Source organism: Populus trichocarpa, chromosome 14 (assembly GCF_000002775.5).
Source record: "Populus trichocarpa isolate Nisqually-1 chromosome 14, P.trichocarpa_v4.1, whole genome shotgun sequence".
Lineage (NCBI taxonomy): Eukaryota > Viridiplantae > Streptophyta > Magnoliopsida > Malpighiales > Salicaceae > Populus > Populus trichocarpa.
This window is the reverse complement of record NC_037298.2, coordinates 7,628,363-7,652,135: the sequence shown is the minus strand read 5'-3', so window position 1 is coordinate 7,652,135 and position 23,773 is coordinate 7,628,363. Positions and strand designations below refer to the sequence as shown.

Here is a 23,773-nt window from a genome sequence, read left to right as displayed (position 1 = left end):
TAATTAAGGTTGGTTTGAAAAAATAGGTGTTTGGTTAAAACTGTGGTTGAAATTGAGGTTGAATAAAAAGTAGTTTAATGTGTTTGGTTAAGAATGCTTTTAAAATTAAAGTTATAAAATAATTTTAAAATATATATATTAAAATTGATGGTTTTTAATTTAAATGTTGTAGATTTAACTATTGTTATTACTTCATGAAATAAATAATACTTTATATAAAATATTTTTTATTATGCCATTAAACCATCTACAATTTCATTACGTACAAAATTCATTCGACAAAAATTACAGTTTCTATTATTTTTTGAGCGTGTAATAAAATTAGATAAAATATTATCATGAATAAAATTGATTTGATATTACAGTGCGAGTGAATTTAATTCACTCTACACTAGTTTTTCAGGAAAAAAAATATTATTTACATGACAATGCGAGTAAATTTAATTCATTCTAAACTAGTTTTTTTTTTTAAAAAATACAAAAACTAAACACACTGAAAAAAAAAAAAGGTTCACGTGAACAGTGCAATTCACTTGCACCGCACGTAAACACAGAATTTTGCAAAGCAGCTATAAACTGCTTTGCAAAATTCCCGTCCAAAACATTAAATTTTATAGGATCCACTAGAATTAAATTGTATTTTTAATGGAACCAAACATTATGTTTGCTGTGGTTACTTCAAACACAAAAGCAACCACGCAAAGAAACGGCCTAGATCAAATCTACTGTTGTTTACGTGAATCCCTAGCTGTAAGTGCGAAAAAGGGACACCGCTCGCTCACAGGTTGTCGTAGGATTGGATGGATGGATGACTTTTTATAAAGCGTTGCTACTGGCCAATAATTATTGCCCATTTCTCACTCTCCAATTTTTATTATTTTTTTACTGGTATACATTTTAAAATATTTTAAAAAAATATATAATTTTTAAAATTTATTTTTGATATGGAACGTGAAAATTAAAATGATTTAAAAATATTAAATTTTAATTAAAAAATTAGTTAGAACTCACTTTCAAACAACTGATTCATGTGATATTGCAGCCACGGAAGAAAGTGGGGGTGGACTGTGTCATCTCGTGTGTCACTTCAATATTTCTTCTACTCTTTTTTCTATACATTGGCAACCGTAGAAAATTCAACGAGAATTTGATAAGAGCAAAAACATGAAGCCAATTATTGGAACCAAGCTAGATTTATTTCCCAGCACCAAAACACGCAGTCTTTTGTTTTTTGTCAACCTTCATGAGAGTTGAGATTGGATTACTCTTGATTGAGCACTTTAATCTTCATTTTATTACAATAAGGAGGCCACTTGGCCACTTGGGGTTAAGAGTAAAATAAGTGCTTCTCCTTATCAACACTGTAATTATAAAGATCATCGAGACATTACCTCATCGAGTCTGCATAGGTCCCAGCCAGCGACACTCGACAAACATATTTTATCATTCTTAAAGTTTCGAGACGTGATGGAGATCTCGTTGTATTTTATATACTAATTTGTTCGTTTGACAAGGAGGTTTTGTAGTGACTTTCAGGGAATAGACTCCTGATAGGCTGATACCGTCCCTTCCTTTCCTTAAAAGGCAACCACACTCGTCCATGGAGCCTCTCTGCCCTACCTTTAACTTTAAAAATATTTAAAAAAATCATTCACTTGGCAGACGTGAGGGGGGCACTGATTTCGAGCATCTGGACTGCTTTCAACGGGAAGAAATGCTGGTGATGCCCTTTTCTTCTGTTTTCTTTCCCCCTGCAGAGATACAAGTTGGAATTAATTAAACAGAAAAATCCTGAACATTCAATACAACGGTCGAGCTAATAATAGAGGGGAGAGGTTCCTTTAGACATACCTCGTCCTCTCCTATATTTCTACCACAAGTGACTAAGGATGGGCTACTTTCTTTATTCCCTGAGCGTTCAGTGAGACATCCTCCAAGTTCCAAGCATGCTACCTATCTTCTCTTGCTGTCAAAGCGAAACTAGACTTTAAAGCCAAGCAGATTATATTTTTATCTATTCAGTACTCCTTGTATAAAAGGTAATGGTTATGTTATGACATTGTACATCAGTACTTGTTAGCGCTTCCTTATCAGCAATCATATGCCCATGGTTTTCTCCGTAATCAGATCAAGCCGAGGCCTGATTAGGCCGCTTGAGCGGACACCATCCGGCATTCTTGATCTCTCAGTCATTGACAGATTGCCTGTGCTAAGATGCAATGCTCGAACACTACACGTGTTTAGGCACGGTCCTGAAGCAGCACAGGTGATCAAAGAAGCCCTGTCCAAGGCATTGGTTCCGTATTATCCTCTTGCAGGATGGCTTAAAGAGTCCAGCCAGGGTCAGCTTCAAATCGAATGTTCTGCACAAGGTGTATGGTTCGTTGAGGCATCAGCTAATTGTACTCTCGACACTGTTAGTTACTTTGATAATGTCATGTCTATCCCCTATGATGATCTGCTTCCGGATTATGTTCCTGAAACTGAAGGGACAGAACCTCTTGTGCAAATGCAGGTATGGTTTCTAAGATTCATGTACATTTGATGTTGATACGCCAGAGTCCCCAAGGAACAGCAGAAGGTTGAATTTGAAACTTTCAATACAAGTGCACGTGTAGGAGGAACTCAGAGGATGAGAGAGGACTCCTTTCCACACAGGACCTTCAACAGGAAAAAAAAAACCTTGGATACATTAAGTTATATTGATTTTTAAGGTTGATAGAAAAGTAACAAGTCCTTCACAGCCAAGAACATTTATTACAGACACTTGCGTTTTGTTGGAATATAGAACACATGAGTGCTAATTGAAGTATCCATTGTTTATCTAATTTTTCCTTTTCAGGTTACTCAATTTGAATGTGGGGGTTTTGTGATTGGACTCATATTCTGCCACGCTATCTGTGATGGCCTTGGTGCTGCGCAATTCCTCAACGCTGTTGGGGAGAATGCTAGAGGCCTTGAGCATCCAAGCACTACGCCAGTGTGGTGTAGAGACTTTTGTCCGCTCCCACCCCAGCAAGAAAAGATGAATACCTTGCCAAAACTACCACCAGCAATGCCCAATTACAGGCTACAGCATGCCAACATAGACATTTCTCTTGATCAAATTAAACAAGTCAAGACAGAATTTCATGATTCAACTAGTCAAATGTGCTCCACATTTGAAGCCGTCGCGGCCACATTTTGGAAATTCCGAACTCTAGCTGTAAACTTCGAGCAAAATACTGAGGTCAAGCTTGTTTTCTTTGCAAATTGTCGTCAGCTCTTGGAACCTCCGTTGCCTAAAGGATTCTATGGCAACTGTTTCTTCCCAGTGACAATCACAACTTCAAGTGAGACGCTAGCACAGGCATCAAATGTTGAGGTGATAAAGCTAATACAAGAAGCAAAAGGTAATCTACCAGTAGAATTCTCCAAGTATTTGAAGGGTGACTATATGAAAAATGGAGAGGACCCGTTTGCACCACCGCTAATCTACACCACTCTGTTTATATCAGAATGGGGCAGATTAGGATTCAATCAGGTGGATTATGGATGGGGTCCTCCAGTTCACATTGTTCCCATTCAAGGGTCCAGCATTATTCCTGTTGGCATTGTTGGATCACTGCCATTGCCGAAGAAAGGCATCCGTTTGATGACATGGTGTGTCGAAGAGGTCCATCGCCAACCATTCATCGATCAAATGGTGAAAGTTATTTGAATTCCTGCAAATGCAAATTTGACAAAATAAAACAATAAATCGTTTTACTCTGAATTTGTGTGTTTTTTTTAACTATGAAATAGAGGAGGATCGATGAAATTTAAGCATCTTTTTTTTTAAAAAAATGATAGAAGTAATGGTCCAAGCCTTGAACAGGTATGGTTTCTATGTGGGCTTGGGGCACAACCTTGAATAAAATACGGATCAGCCCAAACTTTTATCAATGGATTGAAACTTAACATTTTTTGCAATAGAGGAACAATGATGAGCCTCTGAAAATCACCGTTTGGCGTGTTTGTTGATCAAGAAAAAAAGTGTGTATCCTTTTTCAATTTTGAGTTTGAACTTTGAGTATAACACCCGGATAAATTTATTTATAATATAGAATTATGCTCTTAAGATATTAAAAAAAAATAGTCTTAATTGAAGTATAATTTTATCCCATAATATTTCTGATTGTTCAAAAAAATAAAACAAGTTGAAAATGCAAAAAAAAAAAAAAAATCATTATATAATGCTTCAGTTAATTGACTACTTACTATATCATGCTTTTAACACAATCATGTTAACTTTGAAGAAAAAAATATACTCTCTCTTTTTTCTTTTTTTGCTTATGCTTTTCGTTTCTTTTCTTTTTTTTTTTAACATAAAAAAATTCAAATTCTAGAATTTAAAAAAAATAAGAGATGCTAATATTGAATGATATGCGCGCGTGTAAAGTCCTCCCATATAGTCTTTTTTTAAAAAAAAAAACAGAACAAAAAAAGACTATAACAAATTACAGTCATAATTGGTGACTGAAAAATTAAGCAACAACTCTTTAGAGTAAAAAAATTCATTTTGATCTATTTTTTCAGCCCAAAACATCTAGAAAATACTATAAAAACATCAAAAAATTTATTTTTTTGACATTAAATCACCATTTAATCGATTAAAAAAATAGATATCAACTTGAATCAAAATAAATTTTTAAGCTTGATCTAATTTTTTTTATGAAAAGAAAAATGAAAAATAAAATCTAAATGGATCTCTCCTAAACAAATAGAACTCTTTGACATCGATAATAATAAATTTCATCACTAAAAAGTGAGTGTTTTCAATTTTTTCTTTCATTTGTTGTAATCTAGCAACTCTTTCTTTTCTTTCAAGTTTTAAGACTCGAATAAAAAAAAAATTAAAGCTTTGGATCTAACCATGTAATTTCAAAACTAAAATGACCAAAAATAATTTTTGTCAAAACAAAAAAGGAGTCTGCCAACCATTTGTTTTAAATATATATAAATAGGTTGACAAATAATATTATTTTTTTAATATTTCATTGTCATTGAATATGAGAAAGTTCCCTCTCGCCAGCGAACTGCCGACCTCATCTAATTGTAAACTTCGCGCTAAACATCAAAAGTTTGCAGGGGAGGCAACTTTGCTTGCGCAAGAACCTTGTGATTCTGCAACAGAGCTACGTATCCTCTCGATTAAAGTCAACTAAAAAATTAGAAAGTGGAAATATAATCTCCACACAGACTCTCTTAATTTCGATGTTAAATATACTAAAAATATATGTGATTTATATTAAATTATTCATAACCTTTTAACCCAGCATATTATATGTGCACATGTATATATATATCTTTTATTCGAGTAATTAATTTATAAGCTAAAAAACTATATATAAAAAATAGAGATTTAAACGAGATGATAATTTATAACCCATTTTAGTGGAGGCAAATTCTCATCAACAGGCTTAGACTTGTATACACAAAAAAACGTATCACACACCAGATAAACAAATAAATTATACCCAGATAATTAAATATATACATATAAATAACAAATTAATATGTGCATATTTTTATAGAATAATATAAATCATATCCTGGGATCTTATCTAATAACTTAAGCTATTGGGTTGAGATGATTATTTGACATGGTATCAGAGCTTTGATGATCAAGTGGTCTCAAGTTCGAATATCATCATCCCTATTTATTTGATAAAAATTAAGTATAAAGTAATATGAATTTATACAAGTTTCAAGCCCAAATGTTTTCACTTGAGGAAATGTTTCAGAGAATAATATAAATAATATCCTGGAATCTCACCTAATAATTTAAGTTATTGGGTTGAGATGATTATTTTAACACACATAATTTAAATTTTTTTTTTCAATGTAGTTATCTTAAAACAATTTATTGTTTGTTTTTTTGTTCTAGTAATTAATATGTGATTAATTAATGTGATGGCAACATTATTTCTCAAGTTTATTCAATATTTTATTCTATTGATAGCACAACCAAAAATAAAAAATATTAAAAGAAAGAGTTTTAAAATACTATAAATTTTTTAAATTATTAAATTCATGTCAGAATTTGTCTCTAACATTGTCTTTTTATAACAACAATACGTGTACTTTTGAAAATGACACAACACTATTTTAAATAAGGCTTCCAATCCACATGCATCTTACGTTGGAGATGCTCTAAAAGAAAGAAACTGGGGGCTGCTAGCTCTGTGTTCCCCATTTGAACAGGGAGGCCAATATATATATATATATATATATATATATATATATATATATATATATATATATATATATTTTGATTTACGTGGGTGTCCGGGCCAGCTTGCGCGCACCACGACTAATCCCACGGCCACTGAATACCCTGCAAACCCAGTGAACATATAAGGCACCGCGAGGGTGACAGGCGTGCACATGAGAACTCGAACCCAGGAACAGCAGGAGGAGACAAGCCCCTCCTACCGCCAGGCCAAGACCCTCGGTGCAATATATATTTGTGTACGTAGATGACCTAGCTAGGCTGATTGTTATCAAAACAACTAAACTATTTGAGATATATGAACCAGATTAAAATATTTGTTTAATCATTTTAATAAGTACAGTTGCGTCTTGTAGCTCAGTGCAGGTTAATACGTAAGAGTGTAGGGATCACGTTAATGGAAGCAAAATATTTTATTTTTAGAGACTGTTTGAAAATTTCAAATATGATTGATTTTTATTTAAAAATATATTAAAATAATATTTTTTTATTTATTAAAAATTATTTTTGATATCAGTATATCAAAATGATCTGAAAAAACCTAAAAAATATTAATTTGAAGTAAAGAAAAAAAAATTAATTTTTTTCAAAAACGCTTTTAAAAAGTAAAAACAAACAATGTTTTAAACGATATTTTTTTCATCAAACTTAAATTTTTTTTTATTAAAACCAGTCAGGGCTCTATAAATAGCTTCCTTTAGATTTCTAATTTTTTTGAAATGTATTTGTGTAACTTAGACTATCGTTGTTTTTTTTTCTTATTTTAAAATAATCTTAAAATATCAACAAAAATAAACGTTGACCAAGAGTAGTTGAATATTTGCATTCATTGTATGTACTAGTTGCCAAAAGAAAACCTTTTCTTCATGACCACGGCAGAAAAAATCCGAACTCTTTGAAAATAGGTGAAAAGCTCGCCTCTTTCTTTGGCACGTGTTGAATTAAAGATTCTGCTATAAGAAAATCCCACATGTGAGAAAATTCAAAATTGAAATACGTCTGTTTGAAAAAAAATAATTTAAAAGTGTTTTTTTTTAAAAATTAATTTTTTTATTTTAAATTAATATTTTTTTAGTGTTTTTAGATTATTTTTTATACTCTGATATTAAAAATAATTAAAAAAAATATTATTTTGATACATTTTCAAATAAAAATTATTTTAAAAAACAACTGCAACTACACTCTCAAACATCTTTTAAATAAATAGTTGAACTGAATTATTTTTTTTTTGTCAATGTCATAGATACAACTTGCTTGCAGTTAATTGGGTTTTAGGGAGTCTGATAACATTTGTTTTTTAATATGTTTTTTATTTAAAAATATATCAAAATAATATTTTTTTTATTTTTTAAAAATTATTTTTAATATCAGCATTTTAAAATATAAAAAAAATAATTTCAAGTAGAAAATTCAAAATTTTTCTAATTCTCGCTTGGAATACAATACCAAACATTAGTTAAATTGAATTGATGCCCACCAAAAACATTGGTCTAATACAAGAAGCTAAGAAGGTTTATTTTATTTTTTAATTTTTTACATTTAATCTTTGAAACTCCCATTTAAATAAGTTTAATAATTTAACAAAACAGCCCACCTTTTCATGTAAAATATTAAAAAAAAATAAAATAAAAAGAATCGGGTAATTCGTATCGAAAATAAAATAACAAAATAATATCAGAATTTGTTTTTAATAAAATGACAAACTTTTAAAAGTCACAATTTACCACTGCAATTAATTAATATCCCGGTTTATAACCGCAATATCAAAAATCTTTGTGTCGTTCAGCATTGAAGATGTTTTTTTTAAATTTAATTTTTTTTCTAAAATTAAATTTTATTTAGTGGTATGTGTTGATGTAAAAATTAAATTTTAAAAATTAAAATAAATATTATTTTAATATATTTTTAAGTAAAACACTTTAATTTTTTTAAAAAAATAACATGAAACACGCTGCAAACACTTGGTATTATAGATTCGTTGCTTGCCGATGCCGTATAGCATTTGGTGTCGATGAATAAACAACATTAAAGCCGTGGACTAGTTGACGAGGTAACAGGAATTAATATAATTCAAAGGATGCGTGCGCTTGAAGCTCAAGGAAGCAGTACTGCTCCCTATTATATAAGCCCTTGAATTAATAAATGGTAACCCAAATCCAACAGCTCATAGAGCAGCCACAGAACTAACATTACATCATACTACTTCATATCTCTGTCTTTGGACTCGTTTCTTATTTCAAGTTCAACTACCCCCATATTCCGTTTCTTCTTCTGTAAGTAAATTACCTCCCTCCCTCCCTCGCTCTGTGTGCGTGTTTTTTCCTTAATTAAAAATGGACTGGAATCTTGTTTTCTGTTTAATATATATATATATCCCGTCTCTCCTTCATCGTACTTGAAGAGTACTTCGATTTATCACTTCAAGATCAAACTAACAGGTGTGGTCAATCTAGGTGCCATTTTTTTTTCTTGAACAGCTCAATAACTAAAAACGAATGTCTCCCATTTTCTGATCCTTTATTAATTTTTTTTTTTAATCTTTGGTTGCAATATTAAATGACCTCCATTAAAAGTTGCTGATTTTTGGTGCTCTAGTGCAGCTGCAATACAAGTCTTTGCATATTCTGAGAGCAAATTGAGGATTGGATTAATATCTTGAGGTTCGAGCGATGGCTGTCGAGAACGGCAGAAATGGTGATAAGAGTATGGATGAGGCGAGCACATCAAAAAGCCTGGAGGTGGAGGAGAAGAGTTCTGGTGGAAGGGGGGACCAACAAGAGCCAGTGAAGAGTAAAGGAGATGAGGAAACTAAAACCGTTCCCTTTCTCAAGCTCTTTTCATTTGCGGACTCTACAGATATTTTGTTGATGATCCTTGGGACGATTGGTGCTGTTGGAAATGGAGCATCCTTTCCGATTATGTCAATACTGTTTGGTGATCTGGTTAATTCTTTTGGACAAAACCAGAATAACAAGGATGTTGTGGATTCAGTTACTAAGGTAAACATAATCAACATATATTCCTGTTTCAATCGAAAAAAATGCTTTCAAGGATAAGGAACATTATGCAACTTTCTTTCTGCTCTGGAAGACGTACAATTGAATTTTTGGAACTCAGTTTCTGATATAGATATGCTACGAACTCTTCTTAGGTGGCTCTCAATTTTGTCTACTTGGGAATTGGTTCTGCTGTAGCAGCATTTCTTCGTAAGTACTTTATTCACTCAACAATGCTACCTTACAGTTACAAAGGACTTGTTTAATGCATCAAGCATTGTGGATTTATAAACCTGTTCTTGTTGTTTGTCAGAGGTGGCTTGCTGGATGGTCACAGGAGAGAGACAAGCTGCTCGGATAAGGGGTACATATTTGAAAACCATACTGAAGCAAGACGTTGCCTTTTTTGACAAGGAAACAAACACTGGAGAGGTTGTTGGTAGAATGTCTGGTGACACTGTTCTTATACAAGATGCTATGGGTGAAAAGGTACAACACTGTTCTTATCAGATGGAAAAACACAGTGAATTTTATCCATATTGCCAATATTTTTTTCTGGCTAAATAACCCGTAATGTTCGTGCAGGTTGGGAAATTTATACAGCTGGTATCAACATTCATTGGAGGCTTCATCATTGCATTTGTTAAAGGGTGGCTGCTTACTCTTGTCATGTTATCCTCCATTCCCCTGCTTGTGATTGCTGGTGCAGGACTGGCCATCATAATAGCTAGGATGGCTTCTCGTGGCCAAACTGCTTACGCTAAAGCAGCTACTGTAGTAGAACAGGCTATTGGTTCAATTAGAACAGTACGTGTACATATATAGAACAAGATATGCCTGGATAAAAATTCATTATAGAATGTTAATTGTTTAACTTGTATCCAGGTTGCATCATTTACCGGGGAGAAGCAAGCCATAAGTAATTACAAGAAGTTTCTTGCTACTGCGTATAGCTCTGGTGTTCAAGAAGGCTTTACTGCTGGATTAGGTCTTGGCATCGTTATGCTACTTATTTTCTGCAGCTATGCTTTGGCAATATGGTTTGGTGGAAAGATGATTTTGGAAAAAGGATACAATGGGGGTGATGTGATTAATGTGATTGTTGCTGTTTTAACCGGCTCTATGTGAGTTCCATTATGAAGCGATATCCACTTTAAAAAATTCTTTGTTTGTTTAATTTTATGGTTTAATCATATGAATGGTTCAGGTCCCTAGGGCAAGCATCTCCCTGCATGAGTGCGTTTGCAGCTGGTCAAGCTGCAGCTTACAAGATGTTTGAGACTATAAATAGAAAGCCAGAGATAGATTCTTCCGATACAAGTGGAAAGATATTGGATGACATCAGTGGAGATGTAGAGTTGAGGGATGTGTATTTCACTTATCCAGCCAGACCAGATGAGCAGATATTTGCTGGATTCTCTCTTTTTATCCCTAGCGGAACAACTACCGCATTGGTTGGACAAAGTGGAAGCGGAAAGTCAACGGTGATCAGTCTGATAGAGAGATTTTATGATCCACAAGCTGGTGAAGTTCTCATAGATGGCACTAACCTCAAAGAGTTTCAGCTCAAGTGGATTCGGGAGAAAATTGGTCTTGTCAGCCAAGAACCTGTGTTGTTTGCATCCAGCATTAAGGATAACATTGCATATGGAAAAGATGGTGCAACTACTGAAGAGATAAGAGCTGCAACTGAACTTGCCAATGCTGCTAAATTCATCGATAAACTACCTCAGGTTTTAAACTGGTTCCCTCTTCACAAATTTCTAGTGGTGTCATTTTTTTATTTTTTGGAGAGGAGGAGGTTCAGATCGCCGGCGCCTCAGTTTTTTATCTAATTTGGTTTCAACTTTTGTATCCAGGGAATAGACACCATGGTTGGTGAACATGGAACTCAGCTGTCTGGGGGACAGAAACAGAGAATTGCCATAGCAAGAGCCATTCTGAAAGATCCACGGATTTTACTTTTGGATGAAGCTACAAGCGCACTTGATGCAGAATCAGAAAGGATAGTACAGGAGGCATTAGACCGGATTATGGTCAATCGAACAACTGTAATTGTTGCCCACCGTTTGAGCACTGTGAGAAATGCTGATATGATTGCAGTTATTTACCGTGGGAAGATGGTTGAGAAAGGTATATAATTAAGCATGCATGATTGTCATATAAAGAAACATAAAAATATCTCGCGATCCTGCTGAGAAATTCCTTTGCTGTAAACTTTCTGCTCTCTGCACTGCCACATATTCTCTATAGATCCAGGATCCAAAATATTTGATATTTTCATTCATGTTAAGGATTTTTATACACATCATACATTTTATTTAATATTTTATGAAACCTCCTACTTATTTTCCTAGTTTCACATAGGCATATAGCAGATATATTTTCTATGCTGCACCATCATGATTCAGGCACTCATTTTCTGCAGCCAAATCATTTCTGCAATCTACAATCTTAGTTAGGGTAATTTTCTGATTAATTCCAGAACTTGTTTAAGTCTTCTGGATAAGAGGGGTTAGCGGAACTTTCTGGATTTTCATACATTATGTGAAATATCCATTTCATTGATTGATCAGGTTCACATTCGGAACTCCTCAAGGATCCTGAAGGAGCTTATTCTCAGCTTATACGCTTACAAGAAGTTAACAAAGAGTCCAAACAAGAAACAGAAGACCCCAAGAAGTCAGCTCTTTCTGCAGAGTCCTTAAGACAGTCAAGTCAAAGAATCTCATTGAAACGGTCCATAAGCCGGGGATCATCTGGTGTAGGACATAGCAGTCGCAACTCGTTGTCAGTGTCATTTGGTTTGCCCACTGGATTCAATGTCCCTGATAATCCCACATCGGAATTAGAAGTTTCTCCACAGAAACAACAAACTCCAGATGTCCCGATCAGCCGGCTTGCGTATCTCAACAAGCCAGAGGTTCCAGTGCTGATTGCTGGATCTATAGCTGCAATTCTCAATGGGGTCATATTTCCGATTTACGGTCTACTACTTTCCAGCGTAATTAAAACATTTTTTGAACCACCTGATGAATTGAGAAAGGATTCCAAGTTCTGGGCACTAATGTTTATGACGCTTGGCCTGGCATCATTTGTGGTGTATCCAACACAAACATACTTATTTTCGGTTGCCGGTTGCAAATTAATCCAAAGGATCCGATCTATGTGTTTTGAGAAGGTGGTTCACATGGAGGTCGGTTGGTTCGACGAGCCTGAGCACTCAAGCGGAGCAATTGGTGCTAGGCTGTCAGCAGATGCAGCAACAGTGCGTGCTCTGGTCGGAGATTCTCTTTCCCAGTTGGTTCAGAACATCGCATCAGCTGTTGCGGGTTTGGTCATTGCCTTTACTGCATCCTGGCAATTGGCATTGGTAATCCTTGTACTCCTTCCTCTAATAGGACTCAATGGATTTGTACAAATAAAGTTCATGAAAGGATTCAGCGCAGATGCAAAGGTACACTCTTTGATTCATGACCTAGTATTTTATTACAGCAGCGAGCGAGTTTTGACATGTAAAAAAAGTTTAACTCATGTTCCACGGAGCCTTTCTCAGAAATCACCATTTGCTGCCTTTTCTATTTTAAATTAATCATCAAATGTGCCCAAAAAAATAAATAATCACATTCGCTGCTCTAAATGGTTGTAGAAAATGTACGAGGAAGCAAGTCAAGTTGCAAATGACGCTGTTGGCAGCATAAGAACTGTTGCCTCTTTCTGTGCTGAAGAGAAGGTGATGCAATTATACAGAAGGAAATGTGAAGGCCCTATGAGGACTGGAATAAGGCAAGGGATGATCAGTGGAACAGGATTTGGAGTTTCTTTCTTTTTACTGTTTTCTGTCTACGCAACCACTTTCTATGTGGGAGCTCAACTTGTCCGGCATGGGAAAACAAATTTCGCGGATGTTTTTCGAGTGGGTATATCTTCCTTGTGTATAAATTTTTCGATGAGATCTTTATAGACATTAGAGTTTTCTTAATAATACTAAATTATGTGTCTACTCGTAGGTTTTCTTTGCTTTAACCATGGCAGCAATTGGAATTTCTCAATCAAGCTCCTTTGCTCCTGATTCCTCAAAAGCCAAGGGAGCAGCTGCTTCCATATTTGCTATTATAGACCGAAAGTCGAAGATTGATCCAAGTGATGAGTCGGGAACGACATTAGACAATGTGAAAGGAGAAATTGAACTTCGTCATATAAGCTTCAAGTATCCAAGCAGGCCGGACATTGAAATTTTCCGAGACCTGAGCTTGGCTATTCATTCTGGCAAGGTCAATTATTCATGCTCTAAATCAAATCCTTTCAAGCATATTGTTTTAAGAATAATGGAATTCTGAAAGTAGGAAACTCATATAATTTAAAATGCCTTCTTTTAGACTGTTGCCGTGGTTGGAGAAAGTGGAAGTGGGAAATCAACGGTGATCTCATTATTGCAAAGATTTTATGATCCCGATTCAGGTCATATAACTCTTGATGGAATTGACATTCAGAGTCTCCAACTTAAGTGGTTGAGGCAGCAGATGGGGCTTGTGAGCCAAGAACCTGTTCTCTTTAATGAAACAATCCGTGCCAACATTGCATATGGAAAGGAAGGGAATGCAACGGAAGCAGAAATTCTAGCTGCATCGGAGCTGGCCAATGCACACAAGTTCATTAGTGGTTTACAACAGGTTAGAATTAACATTATATCAGTAATTGTTTCCATTTATATCATCTTCTGCAAGTACAAGTAGTAACTTAAATTGCTCAAGCAAGCAGCTGTGGTAGAACTTCCAATAGGCCTTTTGACTGATAAGAATCAAAGATAATGCATGCACTATCTTTAGGTTGTTGGTATCAGATTGAATATTTTGCTAAGATGCTTGTGTAATTTTGTTGACTTACGACCATGCAAAATGCAGGGTTACGATACTGTTGTTGGGGAGCGAGGAACCCAGTTGTCAGGGGGGCAGAAACAAAGGGTGGCTATTGCTCGCGCTATGGTCAAAAGTCCCAAAATACTTCTATTGGATGAGGCTACCAGTGCGCTAGATGCTGAATCTGAAAGAGTGGTTCAAGATGCACTGGACAGAGTAATGGTGAGTAGGACTACAGTAGTTGTCGCCCATCGGTTATCTACAATCAAGAATGCAGACGTTATTGCCGTGGTGAAAAATGGAGTTATTGTAGAGAAAGGAAAGCATGAGACTTTGATCCATATCAAAGATGGCTTTTATGCCTCCTTAGTAGCTCTTCACATGAGTGCCTCAACTTCTTGATTCACCCCTGCAATTTTTCTAGCACCCATGATTTATGAAGGGCTGTCATCTTCTTGTTTCAAACACTGACGAAATTTTGTAAACATCAAGTTTTCTTGTTTCTTTTACGGAATAACACTGCAATTTCTGGTATACAAACGTGAACAACAGAAAAGGTTCCACTGTTGTAGTAATTGATTATCAATTAACACAGCTAATTAGCTTATTTTGGGAATTAGAAATTAAGGAGAAGGCTACATTAGAGGCAATGACTAAAGTTTTCATGAAATCCTCAGATTCATGCGAAGCTGGATATGAATCTGTTGTTGAGATCAAAGTAATGGATGACAGGTTGTGACCCATGTCCTAAGGTTTAGTCTCGTCACCGTTTGATGATACCTTGACACAGTAGTCATGCTAGATTCAAGGTTGGCCCTCCAATAATCACATCGCAGGCCTAATTAAATTAATAATACTCATTCCCTCTGCACAAAAGCAAAGAAATTAATTACTATATAAAACAATCGTAGATACACTCAGGTAGATCAGTTGCCCATTAACTTGCAAGTAATCGAAGTTGAATCTAAGATGACTTGATTTTCTGTAGAAAGTGACTGCCATATTAATTTTAACAAAACTTGCACTAGAAGCAAAAGGAAGACTCACTGCATAGGAGTGGTGGGATTATTAAAAGCTGAAACAGGGAGAGCTACCACAAAAACTAAATCTGAAATAATGACTTTCGACCCAGTTGTTCGGTAACTTTTTGCTGATTCTTCTTTTAACAAGGTTTTTGGCCATCTTGATTTTTCTCTTTCATTTGTTTTTTTCGCACTTTTTTTTTAATGTTAATTAGTACTGTGCATGCTTTTTGGACTGCTGGAATTTATTTCTTCTAGAGGTGTATTATATTTGTTTCAGTAAAAATTTAGTAAGGCCTGCGATTTAAAGTTGCAGATCTGCTTGTGCTCTGCAGCTGCAAACTTCGTTATATATATTTCGAGAGTAAATTGAGAACCAGTAATACCTTTAGGTTGGTGTTATGGCCCTAGAGAACGGCAGAAATGGTGAAAGTATGGACGAGGCCACCACATCGAAAAGACAGGAAGGGAAGGAGAAAATGATACATCCACTACAACATCCACTATCCACTACAACATCCACTACACATTATGGACAGGGGATCATGCTGCATGCTGCATGAACGTGAACGTGAAGATGAATGAGAACGTGGGACGTGCTGCAGGAAGTGGGTGCTGCAGGAAGTGGGCAGTTAGCAATGCTTTAATTCTTTCTTATTGTTTTGTTAATTCTATTTGTTATTTCAGTTATGCAATGTAAGGCTATAAATGCCAACGTTAATTTTAATAGAGGGTACGAATTATATCCTAATCCCCTGAATCTTCTCTGTTATTCTTCCTCCATAAATTCTTTGTATCAGAAAAGTTCAGGCCCGAATAAGGAACTAGAAAAGCAAGAGAGGAGCAAAGAAGATGAGAAAACTAAAACTGTGCCATTCCCCAAGCTCTTTTCTTTTGCAGATTCCACAGATACTGTTTTGATGATCATTGGCTCGATTGGTGCTGTTGGAAATGGAATATCTTTGCCCCTTATGTCAATTCTATTGGGAGACGTGATTAATTCTTTCGGACAAAATCAGCATAATGAAAATGTGGTGCATTTAGTGTCCAAGGTAAGTACAGTTAGCATTAATGTTTCTATCAGCTGAGATGCCTTAAGCACAAGTTAGTTCTGTATGTTTCTGATCAGGAGCATTAGATTTTTGGTTCTGTAACTATTTTTCTTCGCATAAAGATGTTGCTAATTTGTTAACTGCGAACATTTCAGGTATCTCTCAAATTTGTCTACTTGGCAGTGGGGTCTGGTGTAGGATCATTTCTGCGTGAGTACATACCCAATAATGCTAACGTACGGAAAGTGTCTTATTTTTCAGGAATTTGGGATTTATTAAAGCTTTTCTGTTGTTTGTCAGAGGTGGCTTGCTGGATGGTCACGGGAGAGAGGCAGGCTGCTGGGATAAGGGGTACATATTTGAAAACTATACTAAGACAAGATGTTGCTTTTTTTGACAAGGAAACAAACACCGGAGAGGTTGTTGGTAGAATGTCTGGTGACACTGTTCTTATACAAGATGCCATGGGTGAAAAGGTACTAAACTGTTCCTGTACTCTAACCAGAAGGAAAAACTACAGTGGATTTTATACATATTGCCATGTTTTTGTGGTTAGATAAGCCTTATTATTTCATTCAGGTTGGGAAATTTATACAGCTGCTATCAACATTCTTTGGAGGCTTTGCAATAGCATTTGTCCAAGGATGGCTTCTTACTCTAGTCATGTTATCTTCCATTCCCCTGATTGTGATAGCTGGTGCGGCCATGTCAATAATGATATCTAGGAAAGCATCTCTTGGACAAACTGCTTATGCAAAAGCAGCAATTGTCGTTGAACAGACACTTGGCTCGATCAGAACTGTATGTTTACACACGTAGAACTGGACTTTTCTTAGCAAAAAGGTAAAGAAAAACCAGTAAAGAGTGCTGATTGTTTAACTTTAATCCAGGTCGCGTCATTTACTTGTGAAGAGCAAGCCATAAGCAATTACCAGAAGTTTCTCATTACTGCTTACAAATCCGGGGTTCAAGAAGGCTTAGCAGCTGGATTGGGTATTGGCATTGTTATGTTAGTAATCTTCAGAACTGTATGTGATATTCAGATAGCCGTTAATCATGTATTCTATCAGCGTACAAAACATATCGAAGTTAATTGTCATTCCATACGTGAATCCTTTGACCAACATGTGATTATTTTTTCTCACATTTCCCCCGAACATCAAACTTCAGACATCTTCACTAAAACTCTTTCTCGGCATCGACATCAGTTCTTGGTTGACAAATTAATGCTTCTTGATCTACTAGTATTAATTTGAGGGGGGATGTTTCAGAGATAATTTAAGGATTTGATTTGTACTATTTTAAGAATATTTACTTATTTTGTATTGCATTTAGGTACTGGAAATCTGTTATTAATACTTACCTTGTATAGCATTTAAGTTCTCTATATAATGAAGGAAAACCTTATGGAAGGGACATTCAGATCAATTTTGATAAATTAAAGTATAATTTTATTGGATAATATTTCTAATTGTTCAAATAAATAAAACAAGTTGAAAATGCAAAACATTTAAATCATTATATAATGCTACAGTTAATCGACTATATACTTTATCATGCTTTTAACACAATCATGTTAAGTTTGAAAAAAAAAATATATTCTCTTTTTTTTTTTTTACTTACGCTTTTCTTTTTTACAAAAAAAAAATTCAAATTCTAGAATTTTAGATAAAGAAGGGATGCTAATATCGATTGAACCATATATAAAGTAATCCCTACCTAGATTTTTTTTATAAAAAAAATAGGTGATTCATTACCTATTATCACAAATTCTAGTCAACAGAGGTGACTGAAAAAAATCAAGCAACCACCTCTTAGGAGTAAAAAACTCACTTTTATTTATTTTTCAGCCCAAAACACCTAGAAAATATTACATGGACATCAAAAAACCTATTTTTTGGTATTAAATCACCATTTAATTGATTAAAAAACTAAATATTAACTTGGATCAAAATAAATTTTTTAAGCTCGATTTATTTTTTATTTTTTTGTGGAAAGAAAAATGAAAAATAAGATCTAAATGGAACTCTTCTAAGCAAATAAAACTTTTTGACATCAATTAAAATGAATTTCACCACTAAAAAGTGAGTGTTTTTAATTTTTTCTCTTATTCTTTGTGATCTACCAACTCTCTCTTTTCTCTCAAGCTTTAAGACTCAAAAAAAAAAAGAAAAAAAAGAGTAGCTTTGGACCTAACCATGTAATTTCAAAACTAAAATGACCAAAAATAATTTTTGACAAAACCAAAAGGCATAGAGGCGCCAACCATTCTTTTTAGTATATATAAATAGGTTGACAAATAATATTATTTATTTTAATATTTCATTGTCATTGAATGGTGGAAAGTTTCCTCTCACCAGCGAACGGCCATCCTCATCTAATTGTAAACTTGGTGCTAAACATCAAAAGTTTGCAGGGGAGGCACCTTTGCTTGCACAAGAACCTTGTGATTCTGCAACAGAGCTACGTATCCTCTCAATTAAATTAATATCAAATTAATAAGTTCTTATCATATGGTATTATTTTGTTGTATTGTACTGTACTATGGAATAAAAAAAATAGGTGTTTTAACTGATTGCTGTAGTGTCTATAAATATTAATTTAAAGCAGTTAAATATACTAAAAATATATAACATTTATATTAAATTATTCATAACCTTTTAAACAAATAAATTATACCCAGAAAAATATATACATATAAATAACAAATATGTGCACATAATTTAGACTCTTAATTTTCTCTCTCAGGTTTGTGCAAACGTAAACTTGAACAAACATATATATATATATATATATATATATATATATATATATATATATATATATATATATATATATATATATATATATATATATATAACAAGTATATATCCAGAACTGCAATTTTCCCTTACAGCTATTTTTTTCTCCCAATCTTCTATTTTATTTTTGATTTTTTTCCCATAATATCAATACAACTACTACAAAGAAAATATTATGCAACTCAAAATTTCTTTACCCAAAGAATCAATGCAACGAGTATGCAAAGAATAGACAGCGAGGAATTTAACATAAATAGCCATGGAATTTAACAGAATATACAGCTATTGTTTATTTTTTTGTGCTAGTAATTAATGTGATGGCAACCTTATTTCTCAAGTTTACTCAATATTTTATTTTATTGACAGCACAACCAAAGATAAAAAAAAAAATATAAGAAAAAGGAGTTTTAAAAATACTATAAATTTTTTGAATTATTAAAATAATGTAAGAATTGTCTCTAACATTGTCTTTTATAACAACAATACGTGTACTTTTGAAAATGACACAACTCTATTTTAAGAGGCTTCCAATGCCACATCTTACGTTGGAGATGCTCTAAATGAAACTGGGGGCTGCTCTGTGTTTCCCATTTGAACAGGGAGGCCAATATTTGTGTAGATGGCCTTGGCTGATTATTATCAAAACAACTAAACCATTTGAGATTTATGAACCACGTTAAAGATATATTCTGGATATTCTCCAACGCACCAATATGGCTCATGCAAAATCCACACCAACTCCTGGCTGTACGTACTTTGACCTTGGACATTGGTGTTTCTATGACAGATCCTACCACTTACCGTGCCATACTTGGAAGCCTTCAGTACCTATCTCTCACTCAGCCAAACATCTGTTTTACTGTAAACAAACTTTCACAATTCATGCATAAACCAACAGATATTCATTGGCAAATAGTGAAACGTTGCCTTTGCTATTTATAGGGAACTATCCAAGACTATCTGCTTCTACATCATCATTCCCCTTCTTCAGTCCATGCCTTTTTTGATGCAAACTGGGACGGAAACAAGCAGTGGCGGAGCCAGAGTTTTTTAAATGAGGGGGCAAATTATTAACAAATACTACATTATATAGACATGTATTAGAAATCAATTCAAAACATATATATTAATTCATATCAACTAAAATTAATTTAAAAATACTTTTAAAATGAAAAAACTTACATTATAATTGTTCTCTTCAAGTTTTCATATTTTGAAACCGCTTCATAATAATTTCATTATCAATCTTATCGAAAATATCTTTCTCAATACATACAACCAAACTATCTTTTAATAAACTATTCTGTCAATGCAAGAGATGCCAAGAATAGTGGTTTTGCATGGATATTAATTTATTTTTTTATAATAAGAAAAGAAATACTTAATTGATTAAATTAGCAGATTTAAACATTTATTTTGAATATATTTGAACATATTCATATCAAAACCCCTAAATTATCATAAACCCTAATATTTTTAATAACTAATTATAAAAGAATAAAACTAAAATAAAACAATGAAACAAATAGAAAAAATAAAGAAAATTTACCTGAAGCATAAAGCAAAAGGCAAAAAAGATTAATTGATGAGTAAAGCAAGAGGCAGGGAACGACAGCTGAACAATGTTAGACAGGGGAAGATAAAGAAAGAAAAGGGAAAAGAGGGGAAATTAGGGCAATAAGCTGTATATATATAAACATATGAGTCAAAACTTTCCTTCCGTGTAATAATAATTCACTAAACTAATATATTAATATTTTAATATAAAAAATATATTAAAAAAAATTAAGGGGGCAATTGCCCCTTTTGATCCATTGTGGCTCCGCCACTGGAAACAAGGAAGATTTATCCTCCACCAGTGTTTATATAATCTATCTTTGTCGGAATCCCATCTCCTAGTCGTCCAAGAAGCAACACACCACCGTCCGCTCGTCTACTGAAGCTGAATACCGATCAGTAGCTGACACAGTAGCAGAAATCAGCTGGATCTGCTCTCTCATGTCCGAACTATATTTCCCAGTGAATCATACTCCAGTAATCTATTGTGATAATATTGGTACCACCCAGCTTAGTTCAAATTATGTGTTTCACTCAAGAATGAAACACGTTGCTATTGATTTTCACTTCATTCGACAAAAGGGTTCAATCGAGTACTCTACGAGTATCTCACGTGTCTTCAAAAGATTAATTATATGATGCGTTGACAAAATTCTTATCTCGCTCACAATTCTGACTTCTCAAAGACAAGATTGGACTTATTAATCACCGTCTATCTTGAGGGGACGTATAAGCAAGTATCCATGTATATACAATTGATTTTGAACTCTAAAGAGATAAGGCTTACTATGTTGATAAGGTTGTAAGGTTGTAGGTTGATAAGGTTGCATTAGAGTTGAACTCTAAATTGATGTAACAAATCCTTTGGCTGCAGGGTTTTTGCAATATATATATATATATATATTGCTACTAGTTCAGTGAACTACGTGAGCTTCTCACAAACTCTATATATATACGTTTACATATCAATCAACACATAAAAAATATTATCTTACAGTTATTAATTTGTTGACCAAAATAAACTTAAAGAAATAGATAAGGAAAGGATCAGTACCATAGTTTTGAAACCCGGACCGGCCCGGCGGGTCGACCCGGGACCCGGCCGACCCGGGCCTGGAACCGGTCCGGGTCCAAGTAAAAACCTGCCGGGGAGTTGACCCGGCGAAACCCGGTCGACCCGGAACCCGGGCGACCCGGGTAAACCCGGCTGAGACCCGGTCTTTTTTTTTTATATATACACAAATGTGAAACTATGTCGTTTTGACATATTATTTTTTTATTCATGAGCTTCTTGATGCTACAATGAAGGTGATGAAGCTCGCTGTTGCTTCTTGTTCAGTGGAAAGCCAGAACATTATAATTGATAAAGCTTATACTGTACTCTCATCCAGCACTTTCTTATCAACGAAGGATTCCTTGTCCTCTCTTCAAGCTCAACTAGAAGCTCAACTAGAAGAGTTAGAAGACACAAGAAACGGACAAATTTTCCAGTAGAGATGAGTGGATTCATTCTTTATTTACATCAGTAATTATAGCACTTCATCTTCAAACACGCATTCCGAATATAAGAACAACACTGCATTTTCTCATGATTGTGTTCCTTAAGGGCTATGTTACGGCCGCTCAGGCGTTAGGTTCTCTAGTTAACAAATTGGATCTAAAAACTAGTGGAACAGAGTATTCAGGTGGTTATACCTTCGAAGAAGCAATGGATATAATCTTTGGTAAAAATTTAAGTTCTTCTGACCATGTTCCTACTGGGAGATCTGGTACAGGCTATTGGAGTGAGAACAGGTAACTTATGCCTTGGTGCTGCAAACAGTGGTTTGCTTAAAATTCGTTCCATTGTTGGGTTGACATGGATCGGGAAAGGTTTGCTTATGCGGAGAGCCAGAGACATAAACCGCCAAGCAAAGGGTGGTGGGCTGAAGATATGGCAGAATTAGGCATAGACCTGTATTGGAGAACCATGATAGCAGTCAAGTCCGGTGGAAAGATGCCATCTAGTCTCATAGGGGAGGCTTTGAAAATTTTCGTAGCTCGATGGCGTTAATCAGTCTCATAGATGGAAAGATGCCTTTTCTCTTTAGTCTTTTCTTTATTCTTTGCCTTCTTTTTTTTGGGTTGACCCGGGTCAACCCATCTGACCCGTGACCCGATCATTAGACCGGGTCAACCACCGGGTCGGGTTTCAAAACTATCATCAGTACAGTTATCTTAAAACAATTTATTGTTTATTTTTTTGTGCTAATAATTTGTGATTGCAACATTATTTCTCAAGTTTACTCAATATTTTATTCTATTGACAACACAATCAAAAATAAAAAAATATTAAAAGAAAGAGTTTTAAAAATACTATAAATTTTTTAAATTATTAAAATCATGTAGAATTGTCAATAACATTGTCTTTTATAACAACAATACGTGTACTTTTGAAAATGACACAACTCTATTTTAAATGAGGCTTCCAATGCCACATGCATCTTACGTTGGAGATGCTCTAAAAGAAACTGGGGGCTGCTAGCTCTGTGTTTCCCATTTGAACAGGGGGAGGCCAATATATACTTGTGTACGTAGATGACCTAGCTAGGCTGATATATTATCATCAAAACAACTAATTAAACCATTTGAGATATATGAACCACGTTAAATATTATTTGTTTAATCATTTTAATTACAGTTGTGTAGATTAGGGATCACGTTAATTAATGGAAGCAAAATATTTCACTTAATTTCAAACGACAACAGATTGAAAATTAATATTGTTGCTTATTTTTTTCATCTAATTTTAAAAAAAAATTATTAAAACCAATCAGGGATCTATAAATCGCTTCCTTTATATTTCTTATTTTTATTTAAATGCATTTGTGGCAACTATACTATCGTTGTCTTTTTTTATTATTTTTTTTTCTTATTCTAATTTTAGTTTTTATTTTAATTTATACCTTCTTTTGATATGTATTTTTTAAAAAATAATAATTTTATTTATATTTCAATTAATTTCCCTTCTTTATGATTTTTTATTTTTCTTATTTAACATTTTTTTAATAGATTTTTTAGATAATATTTCTTAATATATGCAGTTTTACATAATATTTTTTCCTTTTATTTAATGCAATCAATTTCAATTTTAATAAACAAATTCAATAAACATAATTATGTAAATATCTCATGATATAAAATCAAATATTTTGATCTATATATATATGTCTTTTAATTTTTTTAATTTTATT

At 34.0% G+C, this 23,773-nt stretch overlaps 2 protein-coding genes across 11 annotated transcripts in view; both read left to right on the top strand.

The window, feature by feature from the left end:
* Positions 1–1,907: 1,907 nt before the first annotated feature.
* LOC7495182 (acyl transferase 4) lies at positions 1,908–3,807 on the top strand. The gene is made up of 2 exons (XM_002320907.3): positions 1,908–2,515; positions 2,843–3,807. The coding sequence occupies exons 1-2, from the start codon at positions 2,102–2,104 to the stop codon at positions 3,698–3,700; spliced, it is 1,272 nt and encodes a 423-aa protein (XP_002320943.3). The 5' UTR covers positions 1,908–2,101; the 3' UTR covers positions 3,701–3,807.
* A 4,596-nt stretch (positions 3,808–8,403) lies between these two features.
* Positions 8,404–23,773, top strand: part of LOC18110028 (ABC transporter B family member 11) — a 28,837-nt gene continuing 13,467 nt past the window's right edge. The window contains exons 1-13 of one of the 10 annotated variants that reach the window (XM_024585588.2): positions 8,407–8,526; positions 8,854–9,252; positions 9,405–9,459; positions 9,563–9,738; positions 9,835–10,056; positions 10,135–10,373; positions 10,457–10,982; positions 11,109–11,382; positions 11,826–12,706; positions 12,899–13,165; positions 13,260–13,523; positions 13,629–13,922; positions 14,154–14,648. In XM_024585588.2, the coding sequence (XP_024441356.2) occupies positions 8,923–9,252; positions 9,405–9,459; positions 9,563–9,738; positions 9,835–10,056; positions 10,135–10,373; positions 10,457–10,982; positions 11,109–11,382; positions 11,826–12,706; positions 12,899–13,165; positions 13,260–13,523; positions 13,629–13,922; positions 14,154–14,510 (3,885 nt within the window). In that variant the 5' untranslated portion in view covers positions 8,407–8,526; positions 8,854–8,922 and the 3' untranslated portion in view covers positions 14,511–14,648. Of the gene's footprint in view, positions 8,527–8,853; positions 9,253–9,404; positions 9,460–9,562; positions 9,739–9,834; positions 10,057–10,134; positions 10,374–10,456; positions 10,983–11,108; positions 11,383–11,825; positions 12,707–12,898; positions 13,166–13,259; positions 13,524–13,628; positions 13,923–14,153; positions 15,279–15,298; positions 16,183–16,337; positions 16,393–16,443; positions 16,659–16,761; positions 16,984–17,072; positions 17,176–23,773 lie in introns of those variants that run through there. The other 9 variants (XM_052446946.1, XM_052446944.1, XM_052446942.1 and 6 more) reach the window with 9 other exon arrangements.

Bases quoted from the DNA above. Each gene is read 5' to 3' on its own strand.
- LOC7495182 (XM_002320907.3), top strand. From the start codon at position 2,102: ATGCCCATGGTTTTCTCCGTAATCAGATCAAGCCGAGGCCTGATTAGG. The intron at 2,516-2,842 runs GTATGGTTTCTA...TTTCCTTTTCAG, and splicing joins AACCTCTTGTGCAAATGCAG to GTTACTCAATTTGAATGTGG.